We start from the raw sequence: 20052 nt of genomic DNA, 5'->3' as shown, positions 1-20052 counted from the left end.
TGCACATGAGCAGGCAGTCTGCTCCGGGTGGCCGAAGTGGCTGCCCACACGACTGCTGGCTCTGTTATGGAGCTGGCAGGGGCTGGGATGATGGGGGGCCGCATGGCTCCTGGAAGCTCCAGCATGCCCTGCGCGAGTGTGCAGGGCATGCTGGAGAGACTGCTTTTCAGCCTCCCAGTCAGGGGTCTACTTGTGAGTTGCCGTGGCATGGAGCCGCACCGCAGCAACTCACAATCATAGAGCCCACGTTTTCTTTTCCTAGGAAAGCTACGTTGAGACAAGTCTTGCTTTATATAACCTCGTTAAAGCTTAAAGGGTTAGCAAATGTGTCAGAGTGCATTTGCAGCTATTTCATCAGAACTCAAAGGGTGGGATGGCACAACAGTTTTCTCCCATTCAGATTGTAAGAAGTTCCTAAAAGGGCTGAACAACTTGTATCCACCAATTAAGAAGCCAATAGAACAATGGAGCTTATCCCTGGTATTGTCATTACTGACTGAGCAAACTTTTGAACTGTTAAAAGATGCATCTTTAAAATTGATAACTTTGAAAACAGTTTTTCTGATAGCGATCACTACCACAGAGCTGACTGCATTAAGAGCTGACTGCACAGAGCTGACTGCACAGACAAAGCATGCAACCAGTTTTATCCACATAAAGTAGTTATGCGCATGGAGTTGCAATTCTTAAATTTCGAAGGTATTTCTAAAATACCTAAAGAGCTGACAGAATTCCATTTGAATGAGGATACAATGCTACCTACCTTCTTTCAAAACCCAGAAACACTGTTGGAAAGGGCGCTACATTCCTTGGATGTGTGATGTGCTTAGCTGTACTATCTAGAAAACACAAAGGACATGAGAAAAACAAACAGGCTATTTGTGGCATACAAAGGGAAAGCTAAGGGTCAGTCAGTATTGAGACAAAGACTTGCTCATTGGCTAGTGCAGCTTATTGTGTTGGCATACAAGCAACAAGGAGTTAATCCCCCACAAACCATAAGAGCTCATTCCACAAGGGTGTATGCATCTTCAGCAGCCCATCTATCAGGTATGGCTGATATCTGCAAGGCTGCTACATAGGCATCTCAGCAGCCATTCATAAAGCATTATGCCATTGACTTGCATTTGGAAAAAGAAGCAGGTTTTGGGAGGAGTGTGCTAAAGCGGGTGCTGTCATAGCTTCTAGGGCTACTGTGCCCACCACCAGTTGGGATGCTGGCTAATCACCCATTCATTATGAATGCAAAAGATCATGATCCAGATAAACAGGTTGCTCACCTGCAACTGATGATCTAGTAGTGATCCGTTGTATTCATAAGATCCTCCAGAACCTACCCGCTACAGTAGCATACAGCAAACATACTTACCTTACAAGGACACTTAAAGATCATAAATAGATGGCGGTCTGCAAGAAACTGAGAAAATGGTGCCCCAATGTACTTATCTACAAAAGTACAGAGCACATGTTTGGAAGAGTGGGAGTCACGAGGAGCTAGTCAATCTATCTACAAGGTCCCTACACAGGTGCAGAACCCATTCATACAACGGATCACTACCAAATCATCAGTTAAAGGTGAGCAACCTGTTTTTCAGTGGGACTGACTAAAAATTCAGCATGCTAGGTTTGGACTATAAATCTTTAGGTGGGTTCTCACAATCACCTGGATCATTGCTGGATTCTGGTTGCCCACATTGGTATAATTATGTGAACCTTTGCCGCACTGGGAATCGTGGTTCTGTTCTAGGGTGAAAACCAGCATTGATCCTCTAAGATCTGAAGTAAGATGATGGTACTTAGGATGCTCCCAACCCAGATCCACTGATAGTGTGAACCCACTCCTCTCACCTATCCATCCCAGTTACCTGCATGTGGTATACCCTCACCTGTGTGTCCATCATAGACACCTGCACCTAGAATGAACACAACACAAAAAGTCCAATTCAGACATTGTGCTGTACAAGTGTGTTCATTTTAAAAGTGAGCCTGGATACAGGCCCTTCAAATGTATGGTACAGATAGGAAGTGTACTTCTGTATCTGCAGTCAACATAACGTGAATGACTGTACCTGTGTACAGATCTTCACCTGTGTAGACTGTACACTTTGCACAGCTTCGCACGGCACCTACACACAAGTAGCCTCCCGACCAGTGTCAGGAGTCCATAATGCATCATGGAAGCTAAGGGGCCCTCCTGGCCCCCAAACCTCCCTACTTCCTCCCTGCTACCAGCAGAAGCCAGCAATCATCTGGGCCACCGATCCCATCAGCGGGAGATGTGCCTACCCAAACCAGCTCTGTTGCCTGTGGCACCAGTGGCATAGTATGCTGCTTGTCCACTTGGGATGTGTGTGTGATTGTGACATCGTGACAATCTGAGGTGACCTGAGAATCATGATAGTGGGTGAGGGCCACTGGGAGGGCATCTGAGTCATTGGAGGACTGGGTGGGGCCAGTGGCAGTGACGTGAAGCTGCTGCCTGGTCCAAGGAAGCGGGGTGGGGGAGAGAGGGAGGGAGTATTGAGCAGTGGTGGGTTCCAGCAGAGATAGTGATAATCTGTTTTGCCTCACACTCCATCTTGGCTGGAGCTCTCCTGCCTTCCCAACAATTGTCTGAACTGCCCCCCGCCCCACCACCTCACAAATGTTTTTCTCAAAACAAATGTTTTGAAGATGTTTTGGTTGGAAGACTGAAGGTATTTAAAAGTGCTATAAGATTGATACTGTAGTAAGCAATGAATTATATTGTGATTCAAAAGCTGCTTGTTATAGTATCAAAGGAAACATTTAAAACAATTGCTTCTTGAAGATGACAAAACTAGATAGATAATGTTTTCTTATTATTATATTCTAATTATATTTGTACACTGCCCCAAACTTCCATCTGGGCAATTTCCAACAACATAAAACAAAACAGACATAAAAACTTTTAAATGATTTAAAGCCACAAGTCTAGTTAAAAAGCTTGGGTGAAAAAATGTGGGTTTTTTACAAGTTGTTAGAGATGGGAAGGCTATTATCTTAACAGGGAATGTATTTCAGAGTCTCAGGGCAGCAACAGAGAAGGTCTGTACCTGCGTGGCCACCAGATGGGCTGGTGGCAGCTGCAGACTGACCTCTCCAGATGATCTCAATGAGCAATGGGGCTCATGGTGAAGAAGTCGTTCTCTTAAATATTTAGGGCCTAAGCTGTTGTTTAGGGCTTTATAGGTTATAACCAGCACCTTGTATTTTTCCAGGAAACATTGGGGCTAGCCAATGTAACTCTTTTAGTATAGGAGTAATATGGTCTCTCTGAGATGACCCGGAGACTAACCTGGCTGCTGCATTCTGTACCAACTGCAGTTTCTGGATTACATACAAAGGCAGCCCCACATAGAGTGTATTGCAGTAGTCAAGTCTGGAGGTTACCAGCATATGTACTACTGTTTTGAGGTTGATTATTGCAAGAAACAGACGCAGCTGGCATATCAGCAAAAGCTGACAGAAAGCACCTTTGGCCACTGCCTCAACCTGAGACAACCTGAGGGGTTTTGGCTCTAGAAACACTCCTAGATTGCCTAACTGTTCCTTCTGAGGAAGTGTGACCCCATCCAGAACTGGCAGATCAAAATTGTCTCTGGAGTTTCGACCCTACACAATAAGTACCTCCATCTTATCTAGATTCAGAGTCAGTTTGTTATCTCTCATCCATCCCATCACTGTCTCCAGGCAGGCATTTTGGGACTATGTCTTCTCCTGATGATACTGACATGGAGAAATAGATTTGGGTGTCAGCATAATGAAAACACCCTGCACCAAATCTGATTATCTCTCCCAGTGGTTTCATGTAGATTTTAAAAAGCATTGGAGATAGTATGGAGTCCAGGGGGGATGCCATATAAAGGTTTATGTTTTGAGGAATAACAGTCTCCAAGTGACACCATCTTTAATCTGCCCAAGAGCTATGAGTGGAACCACTGCAAAGCAGCGCCTCCCACTCCCAAACACTCAGACGCTCCAGAAGGATACTATTGGTGAAGGTACTGAAAGCCTCCAAAGGACCAACAGTCACACTTCCTCCATCAATTCCCCATTGGAGATCATATATCAGGCTGACCAAGGTATATAAAAGCATGCACGGAGTAGAGAGAGTAGACACAGAGAAATCTTTCTCCCTCTCACAACACTAGAACCAGGGGTCATCCTATGAAACTGAAGGTCAGGAAATTTATTACCAACAAAAGGAAGTACTTATTTTACACAGCACATAATTAATCTATGGCATTCTCTGCCACGGAATGTGTCAATGGCCACTAGCTTGGGTCTTATTGAAATTAATGGAGGATAAATCTATCAGTGGCTATTAGTTGGTGGCTATAGGCCACCTACAGTCTCAGAGGCAAAATGCCTCTAAATACCAGTTGCAGGGGAGTAACAGCAGGAGAGAGGGCATGCCCTCACCTTTTGCCTGTGGGCTTCTCAGAGGCATTTGGTGGGCCACTGTGTGAAACAGGATACTGAACTAGATAGACCTTGGGCATGATCCATCAGGGCTGTTCTTACAAGAAACTCCATTGTACCAAAGTGCCATATTTTCATATTGCTTGATGCATAAAATTGACTGAAATGGTGGTAGTGCAATGTTGAGGCTATTTTTCTACTCAAAATATAAATTACATTTGCTGTTTAGAGGGATTCTAGGAGAAGCTAGACTCTTGTGATCTCAGTCCTGCAAACAAATCCACAAAAGTGAGTAGCTTTTATTTATGGCATAAAAGGGAAGAAGAATCAACTTTTGTAGAGCTTTACCCAGATGCCCAGGCAATCAAGCAAATGATGTATGAAAGATCCAGTTACTTACTTTCTTTTGTTCTCTTATGTGTCCTTAACCTCATTATAATGTAGGTGATCGGTATCATTTTTGTGCATCACTTAATTACTCATCTTGCTGCCATCACTATTGATCCAGCAGATCAAAATATATTGGCTAAGAAAAATTACAATAACCCTATGCCAATTTTTGACCGAAGCAAGTGCAAGCACGTCATTCAGAATCAACACTGCCAGCTTTGCAAAGTTGATGTGTAAGTTCTTTCCTTAATAGCACAGCAGTGAGAGAGATCTAAGCCCTGTTACAGAAAGTGGAAACATGCACTCACAGAGGCTGACATCCTAACAAAATGCTTGCATGATTAACAAAGTTGCACTAATACAAAAATATTACATTGTATTAAAAATAGTGATTTGCAAAATGCACTCTTGTGGTATTTTGTGCTCTCTTGCAAAAAAGGTTCCCTTTAAAATAAGAGGTGTGCTGCAGGTTAAGCAAGTGTGCTTGTTGGTTGCAACAACATTAGTCTAGTTGGTTAGGGATGATGCCGCAGGTCTGTATGTGTATATGCCTAGATCTTTTCAGGTCAGTGATCTGAGCTGATTTCGCTCTACTAGTTACTCTTTTGTATTATGACCTGTTTTTATTGTTTTTGTGAGTACAGCATCCCCACTTTGGAAATGTTTAATTTAAAGGCAAAATAGAAATATTTCCAATTGTTGTATGTATCTTTTGGAGAGGGAGGGAAAGAGATGATCAAAGAGAAAAAGATGAGGCTGGATCTAGAATGGCTTTCAGATTGTCTTCTTGAGGTACTCTGAATTTTAAAAAAATGTTTTAAAAACAATTTAAAACAAAAATAAAAACGCGAGGGTCATCCAAAAATGACAGTGCCCAGTGTCACAATCCTCGGGATTCTTTTCTACTACCTCATTCTGCTATTTATGTAAGCCAGATAATTTATGTAAGCCAGATCATAAAAAACCAGTTTGCACACAGAGCCGCTGATAGAGGATAAAGTCATGGAAGAAGGACTCTGATTAGGTCTAGCCCTTGGAGGAATAGAGAAGGAGAAATTGAGTGACAAGGGAGATGCTGGGGCAAAGCAGTGCATGGTTGCTTCTTGGTGCCAGAAGTAGGCATGTCAAATGTTTACTTGTATCTGTAGTGGGGGGTACTACTTGTAGAAGAAACTGTGAATCTTTGGGTAGAGAAATGCATGTCTATAACTCTTCAAAGAACTGGCCTAGATATTTTTTGAAAAATGGGGAAAACTATCATTTGAAGTAGAACTGGTGTCTACTAAATTCTAGTCTAGAATCTAGACTAGAGAGTGCAAAGAGAAGAGATGAAAGACCATCAGTGAAATCAAGAGCTACGGACCTCTTGCTGAAGAGGTTTTGGCAGTGAAGGAAAAGCAATGACAGGACTGCAGCCTGGTCTTTGATGGAAAGAGGATAGCAGTATGTTCTGTGGCTTGGCTGTGGAAAAGAGTCCTATGGAAGCAAAGGCTCCAACTTGATTTCTTTCTTGTATCCCGAGCAGTTGATTTCCAAAGCTCAGTCCCCAACAAAGGCAGCTACAGGAGGAGCAAAGTCATGCTTCTCATTGCTACTGTTGAGTTTGTACAGAGGGTGTTGTAGCTGTGTAGATCTCATTGACTATGCTAGATTCTTTGATGAATACTTCACTGTGCATGTGGTATTGGTAACAGTTTTCTGTTAGCTGAATATATTATCTGGTATGATTTTATTTATTTATTATTTTCTCAAGCTCTTCAGCTCAGGTAGTTTCTCCAAAATCACTTACAAAAAGTAGCCCTATCAGACTTGGTATTCATATCAGTCTTTACAGTGCAGTTCTGTACTTTGTACCGTAGTTTCAAAGGATTGACATTATTATACTCTTAACAATTCCTGCAGGTGTTTCCAGGTTCTGTCGTATGGGCAGCACATGGAGTAAATGTACTTTATAAATGTTTAGATATGGCATAAATGTGATACATTGTTGTTCATGTGGTCTACTTTAGTACTTTAATTTTATTTTATTTTATGTATTTTCCCCCCTAGAGGGCCCAAAACCAAACATTGTAGTACCTGCAACAAGTGTGTTGCAGAATTCGACCACCATTGCATGTGGCTTAATAACTGTGTTGGAAGCCGAAACTACTGGTAAGTTTATATTGACGAGTTTGGGGAACATTTCCTGCCTATAAAGCAAGAAAGGAAGGCTTTCTGTACTGAAGTCTTTGCCTCACACCCTAAAATATCAGACGGTACCCCTGATAGAGTTACTGGGAGCCTGAGTTCTTTCGCTGACTGTCTTGATGCCCTGGGACACTTCACACTGCATCAGTGAGAGGAATGTTAATTGGATATTAGTGAGTGCCAGCAGGTTCTTAATCAGATGGGCTAATCATATTTTCAAATGAGGTCAACTATTGGTTTGTTAATGGAAATTCAATTCTAATTCTCTCCAACATTTTTTTAGTGGTGGTTTTGTGCTTAATTTATTATAAATGACCTGGCTGAGGGGGAAAAAACTTGCCCATTAATTATTCATTCATTGTATTGCAACTCTAGGAGCTGTATAACCTATAGGCCAGTTTGGTGATACTTTTTCTGACCAAACTGATTTAAAGGGGGATGTGCTGAGAATTTGCCCATCCTGACATCTTTTGAAGACATCCCGATGTCCTCCTGATACATTCCTATATTGCATGTAAGGAGGGTGGTTTGTCTGAACCGCCACTCTACACACATCCCAAATACTGGATTAAACTAGTACTTGATAAATAGAGTAGCAATTCAGATGAACTGCCCCCACTGCATGCAGTAAAGGAATGCACCAGGAGGACATTGGGATGGGAACACACTCTCTCAATATATAAATATATTTACACACACACACACACACACACACACACACACACACTCACTTTTAACTGTGTGAGCCAGAAAAGTTTTGTCCAAATCAGCTCATTGTGATAACTAATTTATCTTTGACATGATTCCGGTTGTATTCGTACAGTTGGGCAATGTGCATGCGTAGCAGTAGGACTTTCAAAGCTCCGCATGACACTCTTGCTCTGCCCCGTGCTTGTAAACCTCTGTTAGGAGAGACGATTGGAATATTGTTGGATTCATTTCCTTTCCCACTGCTGCCACAGCAGCATCGGGAGGAAAAGGCTCAGGTTCTTGATGGTTTTTTTCTGTCAAGTACCTGGATAAAAGTGAGAGAAAACAATTTACTTTACTGCCTGCTCTGTTACCAGAGCCACTTTTGGTCTTACACAAATGACAAGAAAACTTTTAAGTGTTGTGGAAAATGTAAGGTGAAATTGCCAATCTCAGACTGATATGAGTCTTTTCTCTTGTGTCTCAGTGAGGAACACAAGACAAAAGCTGTCTTTCATTTTCAAAACTAACCCACAAAAATCAGGAATTGTGACTAAGAGGTGTTTCATATAATCTGGCATTATGCTCTTCAACTTTGACTTCTACCTTGATGACCATGTGGACTTCAATGCCTGCCCTAGTGTCCGGTATTGACACCTAGTCCGACTGCGGAGGCATTAACAGTGACTGCAAAGTCAGTCTCAACAGTGAGTACTCCAGCATTGAAATTACTCTTGTCCACACCAAACGCACCATATTTATTTATTTAGTACATTTATATACTGCCTCATACAAAAAGGGCAGTTCACCCAGGGATGTGAAGAAGTTAAAAAAGAGAGAGCACATGGTGATGACACCTTAGTTAAACCAAAGGAAAAGAAAAACCAATCTTCGACCTCGCCATCAAGAAAATCCACATCAAAGCAGACTGCATCAACCTCTTATACTACATCGACCTTGACAACTACATCAACCTTGACATCGACCAGCCAAGTGCAAAAGGGTCAGGAAGAATATACTATAATTTCCACATCACATAAACCGCAACCCTAACCGCAACCTTGCCGCCGACATCAACCTCGATTTCAACCACAACTTTATCATTCCGCATTGATTCCAATACCTACAGACTCAACTATATTGTCCACTCAGTTGGGACTACTGACATTAGAGCCTTTGGCAATCAGCAAAGACATTCCAATCAAGATGGAGAGACCAACAAAAGATATGGACCACATTTGTGACTTGTTAAAAATACTGAGGAGCTAACTGATGATGATGGTCATTTGTTTTGCTGCCCACTAGGAGAATGCTGTCTCAAACAGTGACTCATACCATCACTACTTCTACAGCCACTGATCCAGTTCAACAATGTCAACCAAGACCATGGACTCCTGCACACTTTGGTTGCACCAGTGTGTGTGTGTGTGGGGGGGCAATGGTGGCTCTGGTAGCCCTGCCGGCTGGTAAGCACTTTAAATTATTTCTCTCTCTCTCTCTCCCCCCACCGGCCTTAGTAGATTTCCCCCACCCCTTTACTAGTAAAGGGAAATCCTTATCAGATTCCCCTTTTACAAGTATAGCCGCTCAAACCGCTGAACCAGTTTGGTCAAACGGACCAGACTGGCCGGTTCAACCAAACCAGTTTGGCACATGTGATTCGATTCCAATTGAGTCCTACCGTGAGTTGTGGTTTGTGCACATGAGGGGTGCTGTCTGCTCAAATCCACAAACATCATAAGACAACACTGAGAGTCCAAAAATCTGGCAGGAGCAATAGCATTACACAGCCATGCTTGGCTCTGTTCCTCCACATTGCAATATGAGACTTGAAGAAAAAACTGAAGATCTTCCATTTGCGGGAGAGGGCCTGTTTAGTAAGGAAACAGATGAGAGGCTTGAAAAAATGAAAAAGCTAAAGCCTTTGCAGTTCTAACAACCCATCAAAGCTATTCAGCTAAAACAAAACCACCCTACTCTTCTAATCAACCCTATGGAAGATACAGGTAGCAATGCAAATTTAAACATAAAAGAGAATACAGAAAATCAGGAAGAACACAGGGTAGGACATATGTGCCCAGAACAAAGCAAGATATATCCTGCCAGAAACAAGGCAACAGCACTAAACAAAGTCTTTGATCTCTCAGCTCATCTCCAGCAAATACCTTTATCCCAGATTCCACTTCTTTTATCCCAGATTCTAGCAAATACCTTTATCCCAGATCCCTTCCCCCGATACTCATACTGAGTGTCTTCTTTGTTTGAGGGAATCCCACATTGTCGAGACCTGTCTTCACTGCCAAAAGTTCACGAAGCAGGCTCGCAAGAATAGGGCTTCTCGCTTCCGCGCAGCCCTGTGGTATCTAGTTCTCTGTTCATCAGAGACGTTATCGCTGAAGCGGTCAGTTAAAATGGCCTCATTGGTTCCACTGGATCGCCCTGAATCCACTCCAGTGGACGTTGAAATGCCAGCCTCGATACTGGTATCGACGCCTCCCGTCGTCATTCCCTCGACAGTGTCGAGCACTACGGTGCGCTCAGAGGACTTGCCTCAGCGCCCTCTGCCAGCCGGTCCTGATTCTTCTACGAACCCCATGGAAGAAAAAGAAGAAGCCTAAGTTGCCTCAGGACTTGCCAGCAGGGCAACACTTACCTCCGATTCCAAAGAAGACGAAGAGTGCAGCAGCGCCTGCATCGGTAGGCCCAGTAGCCAAGAAGCCCAGATTGGACTCTCCGTTGGAGAGGGAATCAAGGGAACCTGAGCGGGTGCAACTGCATCAAGCACAATCAGTAGTGATGGATGAGCCTGGCTATGTTTCATCAGGAAAGGAGGCCTATTTGCCCAAACAACCTGCTCAAGATGTGTCGTGGTTGCCTTGACATTGATCACCGCCCCGCAGGCATCAAGAGCGTCTTTCACCTAGAGATCACACCTCCCACTGGGCTCAGAAGATCGATCCTTGAAGATCATTGGGGCCCAGAAGATCGTGTTACAAACTGGATCGGGACTGGGACTTCCGTGATTCTTTATACATGGATCGGTACCATGGGTCGGAGCATCGTTCTCCTTTGGATGAGGTGGTGCCTTCGTTCAGCATTTGGCACCGGGACTTCAGATTGTATGATCAATATCGTGGAGATTATCGTTCGGACTACTCAGACTATGGGAGGCCTCGATATGGTCCTTGGTACTCGGAGGATCAGGCGTATGAGAACTCCGGATCTGTTCGGGATTACTGCGCACACACCCTCACGCTAAAGGGAGGCTGTGCTTGTGTTCCCCACATTGTTCCCCCGGGATCGTCCGGAGCAGTGCAACTTGCCTTCAGTGGTTCCTGATATGCAGCAAGTCTCGCTCTCTACCCAGGTGATACAAATGGAGCTCCCCTCCTCAATACTGATGGATAAGGTGAACAATCCGGAATCACTACGGTCTCCGGGGCAGTAGCACAGGCCTCTTTGGTGCCACTCGAGCCAGAAGATGTAAACAGCGATTCTAGCTCCCCGGAATCAGGAGGTGTGTCCAGGGGCTCTTCACCACTGGATAGACAATCGGTCTCTAAACCTGTTTCTCCGTCAGAAGATATCAAACTGTACTCCGCATACGTAGTGAGAATGGCCTCAGCCTTGAGTGTGAGCCTCGGTATGCAACAGAAAGGGGAATTGGATCCTTTGTTTAGCCTCATTGATGTAGAGGCCAAGATACTGGCCGCTTTGCCTCTTAATTTGGCATTGTTGGGAGTCCTAAAATGTCACTGGAAAAAAACAGCGACCTTGTCGCAGCCTAACAGGCACCGGGAGAACTTCAATAGGGTGCAGCTGCAGGATGATACCACGTTCCTAAGGAATCATCCCACCCCTAACTCTATCGTTGTGGAGACATCCCTACAGAAGATTAGGGGCCACAGCCAGGCGACTCCAGGTGACAAAGAGGGCTGGAAGTTGGACTCATTTGGGAGGAGGCTCTATTCAGCCTCAGCGCTTCACTTGCGAGTAGCTAATTATCAGGCCTATATTGCCAGATCACTTCCAGTGGGAGAAAGTGGCACCCTTTCTGGACCTACTGCCGCAGGATAAGTGTGATCCGGCAAAGGTGTTCCTGCGAGAAGCTATCCAGGTCACCAAGCAGGAATTATACTCGGCCAGACACTTGGTGGGGTGCACGGCCAAAGTCATGGCCACGTCTGTGGCACTCAGGAGACACGCGTTCCTCTGGACTGACTTATAAGGCACGCTAGGGTGGAAGATCTCCCCTTTGAGTGTTCCAGCCTATTTGCTGAACAGACTGATGATACACTTCAGAAAGTCCAAAAACTGCGGAACATGGCGAGGTCCATGTCCTATTCCTCTCCAGCTTCTAAATAACAAAAATCTACTAGATGGTTGCCTTATCAGCAAAAGGTTTCTCCACAACAACGATCCTCTTCTGATTGGCCATTTCGTGACAACAGATTCCAGTCCCGATACAAATCGAATGCTCAACCTAGCAAACAGGCTTTTGAAAAGCAGCGCCCTGGCACCTTTCCAAAGAAGCAATGACTGGGGAAGTTTCCGGACTTGCCTGGGCCCATTTGCAGGGAAATGGGATGAGGTGACCACGGACCAGTGGGTCCTTACAATCATAAGTTTGGGCTATGCCCTAGAGTTCTGCAGGACACTACCCATGTCCAGGATCGTTACTACTCCATACACTCTGGAATTGGACTGGGATGTTCTCACAAACATTTTCACAAAGTGGGGTGTCCCGGTTCTGGACCTATTTGCACCCAGAGACAATGCTTGGTGGTGGGGGGAGGGCGAGGACTCGTTGGGAGATCCCTTTGTCCAGTCTTAGACGGGCCCTCTGTTGTACCTATTTCCTCCATTTCTACTCCTTCCAAAGGTGGTGAGCAAACTGAGGCTGGAGCGGGCCAGGGCCATCCTGATAGTGCCTTGGTGGCCCAGGAGGCCTTGGTTTCCAGTTCAGAGGAGACTGGCAGTGGACTGGTTATGCCTTCCTGTTCAACCGAACCTGCTGTCACAGGAGAATGGTCGGGTGTTACACCCGAATGTTTGGGACCTTCACTTGATGTCTTGGAAAATCCTGCCGACTTCCCCCCAAGACTAAGGGACATTTTGGTTGCAGCCAGGAAACAGTACACTAGAAAAGCCTATGATCATAAGTGAACTTGCTTTGGGTCTTTTGCTAGTCTACATGGGTTTGTAATTATTTGCTTTCACTTAAAGAATCTGGTCTCAAGCTGTCGTCCCTTAAAGTGTACTTAGCTGCCATCGTGGCACATTCCCCGGCAACCCGGGCTTCTTGGTTTAAAGACCTGATCATTAAAAGTTTCTTAAAGGGTCTTTCCCGTGTTTTTCCTGATGACCCTGTGGTGTCTCCCACCGGGGATCCATCTGTGGTGTTGGCCGGATTGATGAGGCCTCCGTTTGAGCCTCTGGCTTCCATTGCCTTCTCCATTGCTGCCCCAAGGCTTTGGAATGTGCTCTCTAGTGAAATAAGAGCCTCTCCATCTCTGACAGTTTTTAAAAAGTCAGTCCTCTGATGCGGAACGAAGGTTGCATCACCTGGACGTTAGGAGGGCACTGTCCTTCTACGTCCAGAGTTCTGCAGTGTGGAGGAAGACTCCTTTTCTATTCGTTCTTTACGATGGGCCTTGTAAAGGTCTCCAAGTTTCTGCTCAATCTATGTCCAGGTGGATAGTTTCGACGATTGAGCTTTGTTATAAATTGGTTCTATAAGCTGTTACCAGCTACTGTTAAGGCCCACTTGGTAAGGTCCGTGGCGGCCTCTGTTGCTTTCAATCGTGTGGTCCTGTTGGACACTATTTGTTAGTTGGCTACCTGGGCTTTGCCCCATTCATTCATCCGTCATTATGCTATTGATGCCCAGGCAAGAAATGATGCTGTGTTTGGCAGGAGTGTCTTGCAATCTATTTTCAGTTAATGTATTTGTTATGAATAAAATGGTCTGGCAGATTACATGTTGCCTCTGTTTCTTTCCTCCTCCTTGGGTGCTAGCTTGTTTTGCGCCCATTGGTGTAAAAGACAGAGACCATGTCGAAGAACAACAGGTTTCTCACATGTAACTTTGATTCTTCTAGTGGTAATCTGTACTTTTACACGCCCTCTCGTCCTCCCTGTGGGGTCTCCTGAAGGAAGACTCCATGACTGAGGGGATGAGGAGTGGCGCAGCCGCATATAGTGGCTGGGAGCGGGGTTCCCTCCTAAAGCAGGAGAATAGAGCTGTTAGATTCTGACGAGGTCTCTGCGCAGGTGTATAGCCCATTGGTGTAAAAGTACAGTTGACCACTAGAAGAACCACAATTACAGGTGAGTAACCTGTTGTTTTACACATGCAGTGGGCTCTTCTGCAGCCAGTCTATTGGGGTATCCATAGAAGATATTTGAAGAGCAGTGACTTGGTCTTCTGATCATCCTTTCATCAAGCGCTATGCCTTAGATCTTTGTCAGATTCTTCCTTTGGTAGGGGCATTCTGAAGCAGATTATGCAATGATGGGAGATGCAGAGGTAAGCAAAATCCTGTACCCTCCACCTATATGGGAAGCTTGCTAATCGGCCAGTTGTGTGAATACAACTGGGATCACGTCAAGGATAAACAGGTTGCTTACCTGTATAGTGATCCTTGGGTGATCCAGGAGTATTCACACATCCTCCCACTACAGGTTGGACAAAAGATGGTTTTTAATGTACTACATACTTTCATAGTCTCTCACTTACCTTTTAAAAGTTCCATATAGGCTGGTCATTTGGGGTGTGGCGGTCATTCAGGAACTGAATCCAGCAACGCTCCAACTGTCTCTCCTAACAGAGGCACACGAGCGCAGGGCAGAGCAAGAGCATCTCACAGAACTTTGGAAGTCTTTCTGATGGCAGCTGCTGTGCATGTGCATTGTGTGAATACCCCTGGATCCCTCAAGGATCACTAGTTACAGGTGAGCAACCTGTTTTTAGTTAGCTAGCTTTCATTTTAAATGTAATACAGATGTTAATTGGGGGTATTCATGATTATAACATGTGCAGGTACCTACAACCAAGTATGTAGAGCTGGAACATAACCCGCAAACAAACTTATCCAAGCTCTTCATATTAAGGTTACGACTCTTAACAAAGTAGCCAATATTGCTCAGGTTAATGTGCACCACAAATTAAGATCAATAGTAGGAATGTGGAATCATGATTGGGGATGGAGGGCCGGTATTGCGGTAGCAAACATTAATTCTCCCCCTTGCTAAGCAAGGTTCACTTTTGTTTGCATTTGGATGGGTGATTACATGTGAGCACTGTCTGCGTGCTGTAAGATATTCCCCTTCAGGGATGGGGACTTAACTCAGTGGAAGAGCATACAGTAAGCTTTGCATGCAGAAGGTCCCAAGTTCAATCCTTTCAGTTAGGGCTAAGGAAGACTCCTGCCTGAACCTTGGAGAAGTCGCTGTCAGGCACTGTAGACAATACTGAGCTAGATGGACCAAATCTGACTTCCTATAAGACTGCTTCCTATGTTCCAGAAGGATGTGAATATGTTCAAGAAATACTCTTTTCTAAATTCAGTGCTTTCCAGGATGCCCAGCCATACAACTTTTTTTTCAACAGCCATTATTCATTTCTCAGTGGTCAGAATTCAAATTTCCTGCCACTAGTGTGCAAAATGACAATATACAGGTGAAACTCAAAAAATTAGAATATCGTGCAAAAGTCCATTAATTTCAGTAATGCAAATTAAAAGGTGAAACTGATATATGAGATAGATGCATTACATGCAAAGTGAGATAAGTCAAGCCTTAATTTGTTATAATTGTGATGATCATGGCGTACAGCTCATGAAAACCCCAAATCCACAATCCCAGAAAATTAGAATGTTACATGAAACCAATAAAACAAGGATTGTAAATAGAACAATATCGGACTTCTGAAAAGTATAAGCATGCATATGTATTCAATACTTGGTTTGGGCCCCTTTTGCAGCAATTACTGCCTCATTGCGGTGTGGCATGGATGCTATCAGCCTGTGGCACTGCTGAGGTGTTATGGAAGACCAGGATGCTTCATTAGCAGCCTTCAGCAATTCTTCATTGTTTGGTCTCATGTCTCTCATCCTTCTCTTGGCAATGCCCCATAGATTCTCTATGGGGTTCAGGTCAGGCGAGTTTGCTGGCCAATCAAGCACAGTAATCCCATGGTCATTGAACCAGGTTTTGGTACTTTTGGCAGTGTGGGCAGGTGCCAAGTCCTGCTGGAAAATGAAGTCAGCATCCCCATACAGCTCGTCTGCGGAAGGAAGCATGAAGTGCTCCAAAATCTCCTGATAGACGGCTGTGTTGACCCTGGACTTAATGAAGCACAGTGGACCAACACCAGCAGATGACATGGCTCCCCAAATCAACACAGACTGTGGAAACTTCACACTGGACTTCAAGCATCTTGCATTGTGTGCCTCTCCATTCTTCCTCCAGACTCTGGATCCTTGGTTTCCAAATGAGATGCAAAAGTTGCTCTCATCAGAAAAGAGGACTTTGGACCACTGAGCAACAGACCAGTTCTTTTTTTCTTGAGCCCAGGTAAGACGCTTCTGACGTTGTTTGTTGTTCAGGAGCGGCTTGACAAGAGGAATACGACATTTGAAGCCCATGTCCAGGATCCGTCTGCGTGTGCTGGCTCTTGATGCACTAACTCCAGCCTCAGTCCACTCCTTGTGAAAGTCCCCAACACTTTTGAATGGCCTTTTCCTGACAATCCTCTCCAGGCTGCGGTCATCCCTGCTGCTTGTGCACCTTTTTCTTCCACACTTTCCCCTTCCACATAACTTTCTATTAATGTGCTTTGATACAGCACTTTGGGAACATCCAACTTCTTTTGCAATTACCTTTTGAGGCTTTCGCTCCTTATGTAGGGTGTCAATGATGGTTTTCTGCACAACTGTCAAGTCAGCAGTCTTTCCCATGATTGTGATTCCCAATGAACCAGACTGAGAGACCATTTAAAGGCTCAGGAACCCTTTGCAGGTGTTATGGATTGATTAGCTGATTGGAGTGGGACACCTGGAGCCTAGACTGTTGAACCTTTTCACAATATTCTAATTTTCTGGGATTGTGGATTTGGGGTTCTCATGAGCTGTACGCCATGATCATCACAATTATAACAAATTAAGGCTTGACTTATCTCGCTTTGCATGTAATGCGTCTATCTCATATATCAGTTTCACCTTTTAATTTGCATTACTGAAATTAATGGACTTTTGCACGATATTCTAATTTTTCGAGTTTCACCTGTATGTCTACTGCTGTTTCTAAAGCAACATAATGTATGAGAGTGTAAAAGTCTTTACAGCTTATATGGTGCAGAAATTAAGATGGGTGCCGCCGTAACTTGCTGTTTCCTTGCTTTTTATAGCACAAGTGAAAACTGAAAGCATCATAATTCTCATCCTAAACCGAAGGCTTTTGGATAACTGAATAACTATGTGGGAAAAGCTTGTTGTGGCAAGTTAAGGCCAAGACCACTGTTCCCTCTTAACAGGGATTCCCAGATGTTGTTGACTACAACTCTTTTAATTGTTGTTAGCCGCCCAGAGATTTTAATTGTTGTTAGCAACCCAGAGACGTAAGTTTGGATGGGGTATAATTTTTTTTTTAAACCCTCCCATAATTCCCAAGCAAAAGCCACTGTAGCTGGGGATTCTGGGAGTAGTAGTCAACAACATCTGGGAATCCCTGTTGGAGGGAACACTGGTCAAGACCCAGGTTAAGTTGTTTAATACAGTCATTCCAACAAAGCAACTGCAGATCTGTTTGGGGGCGGCAGAGTTCTAGGGAGATGTGTGTCAAAATTTTGACTGAAAGCGAAGCCAGTGGATTTTATGTACTCATCCCTGAAGCAACCATGTCCCATATTTGCAGGAAATAGTTGGTCCTGCTTGCCATAGAGTGGTCGTTTTCAAACTTTCTATCCACTGATTACCCTTTCCTTTGTTTTAGTTTTATTACTTGTTGTTTATTGTTTTGTTTTATATACTGCCTAGAGACACTAGTCTCTAGGGGGTTATATGAATACATCTGCCATAGAATACCAGTGTACAGTACTGCAGTGGTTTCCGAGGTAATCAAATATGAAATTTGTATAAACGTCTTGCTGTAAATACATATTTAGAAGCAGCAGCATGACAAAATACATGACAGTTCTGGCACTGGGATTTTCTGCATCATGAAAAAAAGTCTGTTTGTCATTTTGCTTGCAAATAAAAGCTTGCCAGGTGGGAACATAGGAATATCGGCAGCTGCCTTATACCAAGTCAGACCATTGGTTCATCTAGCTCAGTACTGTCTACACTGACTGGCAGCAGCTTCTCCAAGGAGGAGAGCTGGTCTTGTGGTAGCAAGCATGACTTGTCCACTTAGCTAAGCAGGCTCTGTCCTGGTTGCATATGAAAGGGAGACTAGAAGTGTGAGCACTGTAAGATATTCCCCTCAGGCGATGGAGCCACTCTGGAAAGAGCAGAAGGTTCCAAGTTCTCTCCCTGGCTTCTCCAAGATAGGGTGAAGATAGACTCCTGCCTGCAACCTTGGAGAAGCCACTGCCAGTCTGTGAAGATAATACTGAGCTAGCTAGACCAATGGTCTGACTCAGTATATGGCAGCTTCTTATGTTCCTAAGGTTCAGGCAGGAGTCTCTTCCAGCCATACCTAAAGATGCCAGGGATTGGACCTGTGACCTGCAAAGCAAATGCTCTACCAAGGACTACAACCTCATCTCCAAGCAGGGGCTCTACCACTGAGCTACGGCCCACCCCCAGGAATGCCTTGCAGCAGACAGTGCTCTATGTTGTCACCCATTCAAATGCAAACCAAGGCAGACCCTGTGTAGAAGAGGGAATAATTCATTCTTACTTCCACAAGGTCAGCTGCTCCTCCTCCAGGGGGAGACGAGACATGATTAATGTGGGAAGAGCAGTAAAAATGATTCAGATATATTAAAATGTGAACTAAACAGAAGTGTGTGAACAGTGACATGCTAGACTATTAAGCTTAAACAACTGCATACTGTGACGACATAAGGCTTTCTCTCTTGAGTACCAGGTGAGCAAAACCCATGATTATCTGTATTCTGGATATAATTAAATATTCCATATTGTGATTGTGCAAGCCTTCCACATTTAAAAGACTTCATATCCATCCAGTGTTGTCACCTTTTATATTAATGGCAGGTTCTACTATTCCCTTTTGACTGAGAAGAATCTTTCTGTTAACGTGTGTGTGTGTAGGTTTTTCTTCAATGCTGTTGCTTCTGCGGTTGTTGGAGTCCTCCTTCTGATATTGGTGATCCTATACGTCTTCATCCAGTATTTTGTGAATCCAGCACAACTCCGCACATCTCCTCAGTTTGAAAGTATTGTTCCACTGACTTAAAATAACTTTTTATGCCACTGTGACCTTGTAGAACTTTTTCAAGGTAGTGCTGTTGAGGTAGTTGCTGAAGGCCTGTGGTTTCTTAGAGGCTGATCTTTTGCATGGCAAATAAGCTCAAAAGTGTAGTACTGATTCAAGACATTGACTTGGCTGGTATCTCACTCTTGAAACCAAACTTTGCACATGCAAAGGTTAGGGCTTCTTCACACAAACATTATAATTTAAAGCCAGCTAAATGGTAACACTGCTTGCAGTTTTCAAGATGTAAAAACATAGCCACTTGAAAGTATTTTTGAAAGGACCAATTTACCATGTAAAAATAAAGTAAAGGTAAAGTGTGCTGTCAAATCGATTTTGACTCCTGGCACCCACAGAGCCCTGTGGTTTTCTTTGGTAGAATACATGAGAGGTTTACCATTGCCTCCTCCTGCACAGTATGAGATTATGCCTTTCAGCATCTTCTTATATCGCTCCTGCCCGATATAGTACCAGAGGGGATTTGAACTGGCAACCTTCTGCTTGTTAGTCAAGCACATCCCCATTGCGCCACGTAAAAATTGAGAAGGAAAATTCATTGTGGTGGTATGTTAACCTCAAAATGATTGTATTAATTAGTTCTTATGCAAAATGGCTGCTTTAGTTGAATGGGTGCTTTAATTTTGGTGTAATAAGAGACATTCCTCCATGAATGGTAATTTTCAAGAAACACATGAATTTAAAACTGTAAAAGCAGAATGTAAAGAAATCATATGGTGAGTCCCTCATAAAGTCTCTCTGGAATTTCCTCATAGTACTGTTACTGATTGAAGTCGAAGTGATGCAGTGATGCAAAGCACGTGGCACCTCTGCTTTCATCAGGAAGCCCCATATAAGCGGTGGAGATGGGAACGTGAGGACAGGCAGAGCTGCAGGTGTGGCTGG

At 44.1% G+C, this 20052-nt stretch overlaps 1 protein-coding gene and 1 long non-coding RNA gene across 9 annotated transcripts in view; one reads left to right on the top strand and one right to left on the bottom strand.

Annotated features, from left to right (window-relative positions):
- LOC128329561 (uncharacterized) overlaps positions 1-2247 on the bottom strand; it is a 63859-nt gene extending 61612 nt beyond the window's left edge. Inside the window, exons 1-2 of the long non-coding RNA XR_008309702.1 lie at positions 2070-2247; positions 764-839 (exon numbers count right to left, since the gene is read on the bottom strand). This is a non-coding gene — a long non-coding RNA (uncharacterized LOC128329561). The remainder of the gene's footprint in view (positions 1-763; positions 840-2069) is intronic.
- ZDHHC11 (zinc finger DHHC-type containing 11) overlaps positions 1-20052 on the top strand; it is a 79859-nt gene that overhangs the window by 49838 nt on the left and 9969 nt on the right. For all 8 annotated transcript variants that reach the window (XM_053260983.1, XM_053260982.1, XM_053260984.1 and 5 more), the window contains 3 exons: positions 4888-5066; positions 6883-6984; positions 18987-19111. In XM_053260983.1, coding sequence (XP_053116958.1) covers positions 4888-5066; positions 6883-6984; positions 18987-19111 — 406 coding nt within the window. The remainder of the gene's footprint in view (positions 1-4887; positions 5067-6882; positions 6985-18986; positions 19112-20052) is intronic.

This window comes from Hemicordylus capensis, chromosome 6, assembly GCF_027244095.1.
Source record: "Hemicordylus capensis ecotype Gifberg chromosome 6, rHemCap1.1.pri, whole genome shotgun sequence".
Taxonomy (NCBI): Eukaryota; Metazoa; Chordata; class Lepidosauria; order Squamata; family Cordylidae; genus Hemicordylus; species Hemicordylus capensis.
Note: the sequence above shows the minus strand (reverse complement) of the source record. Positions and strands in the feature narration are given on the sequence as shown.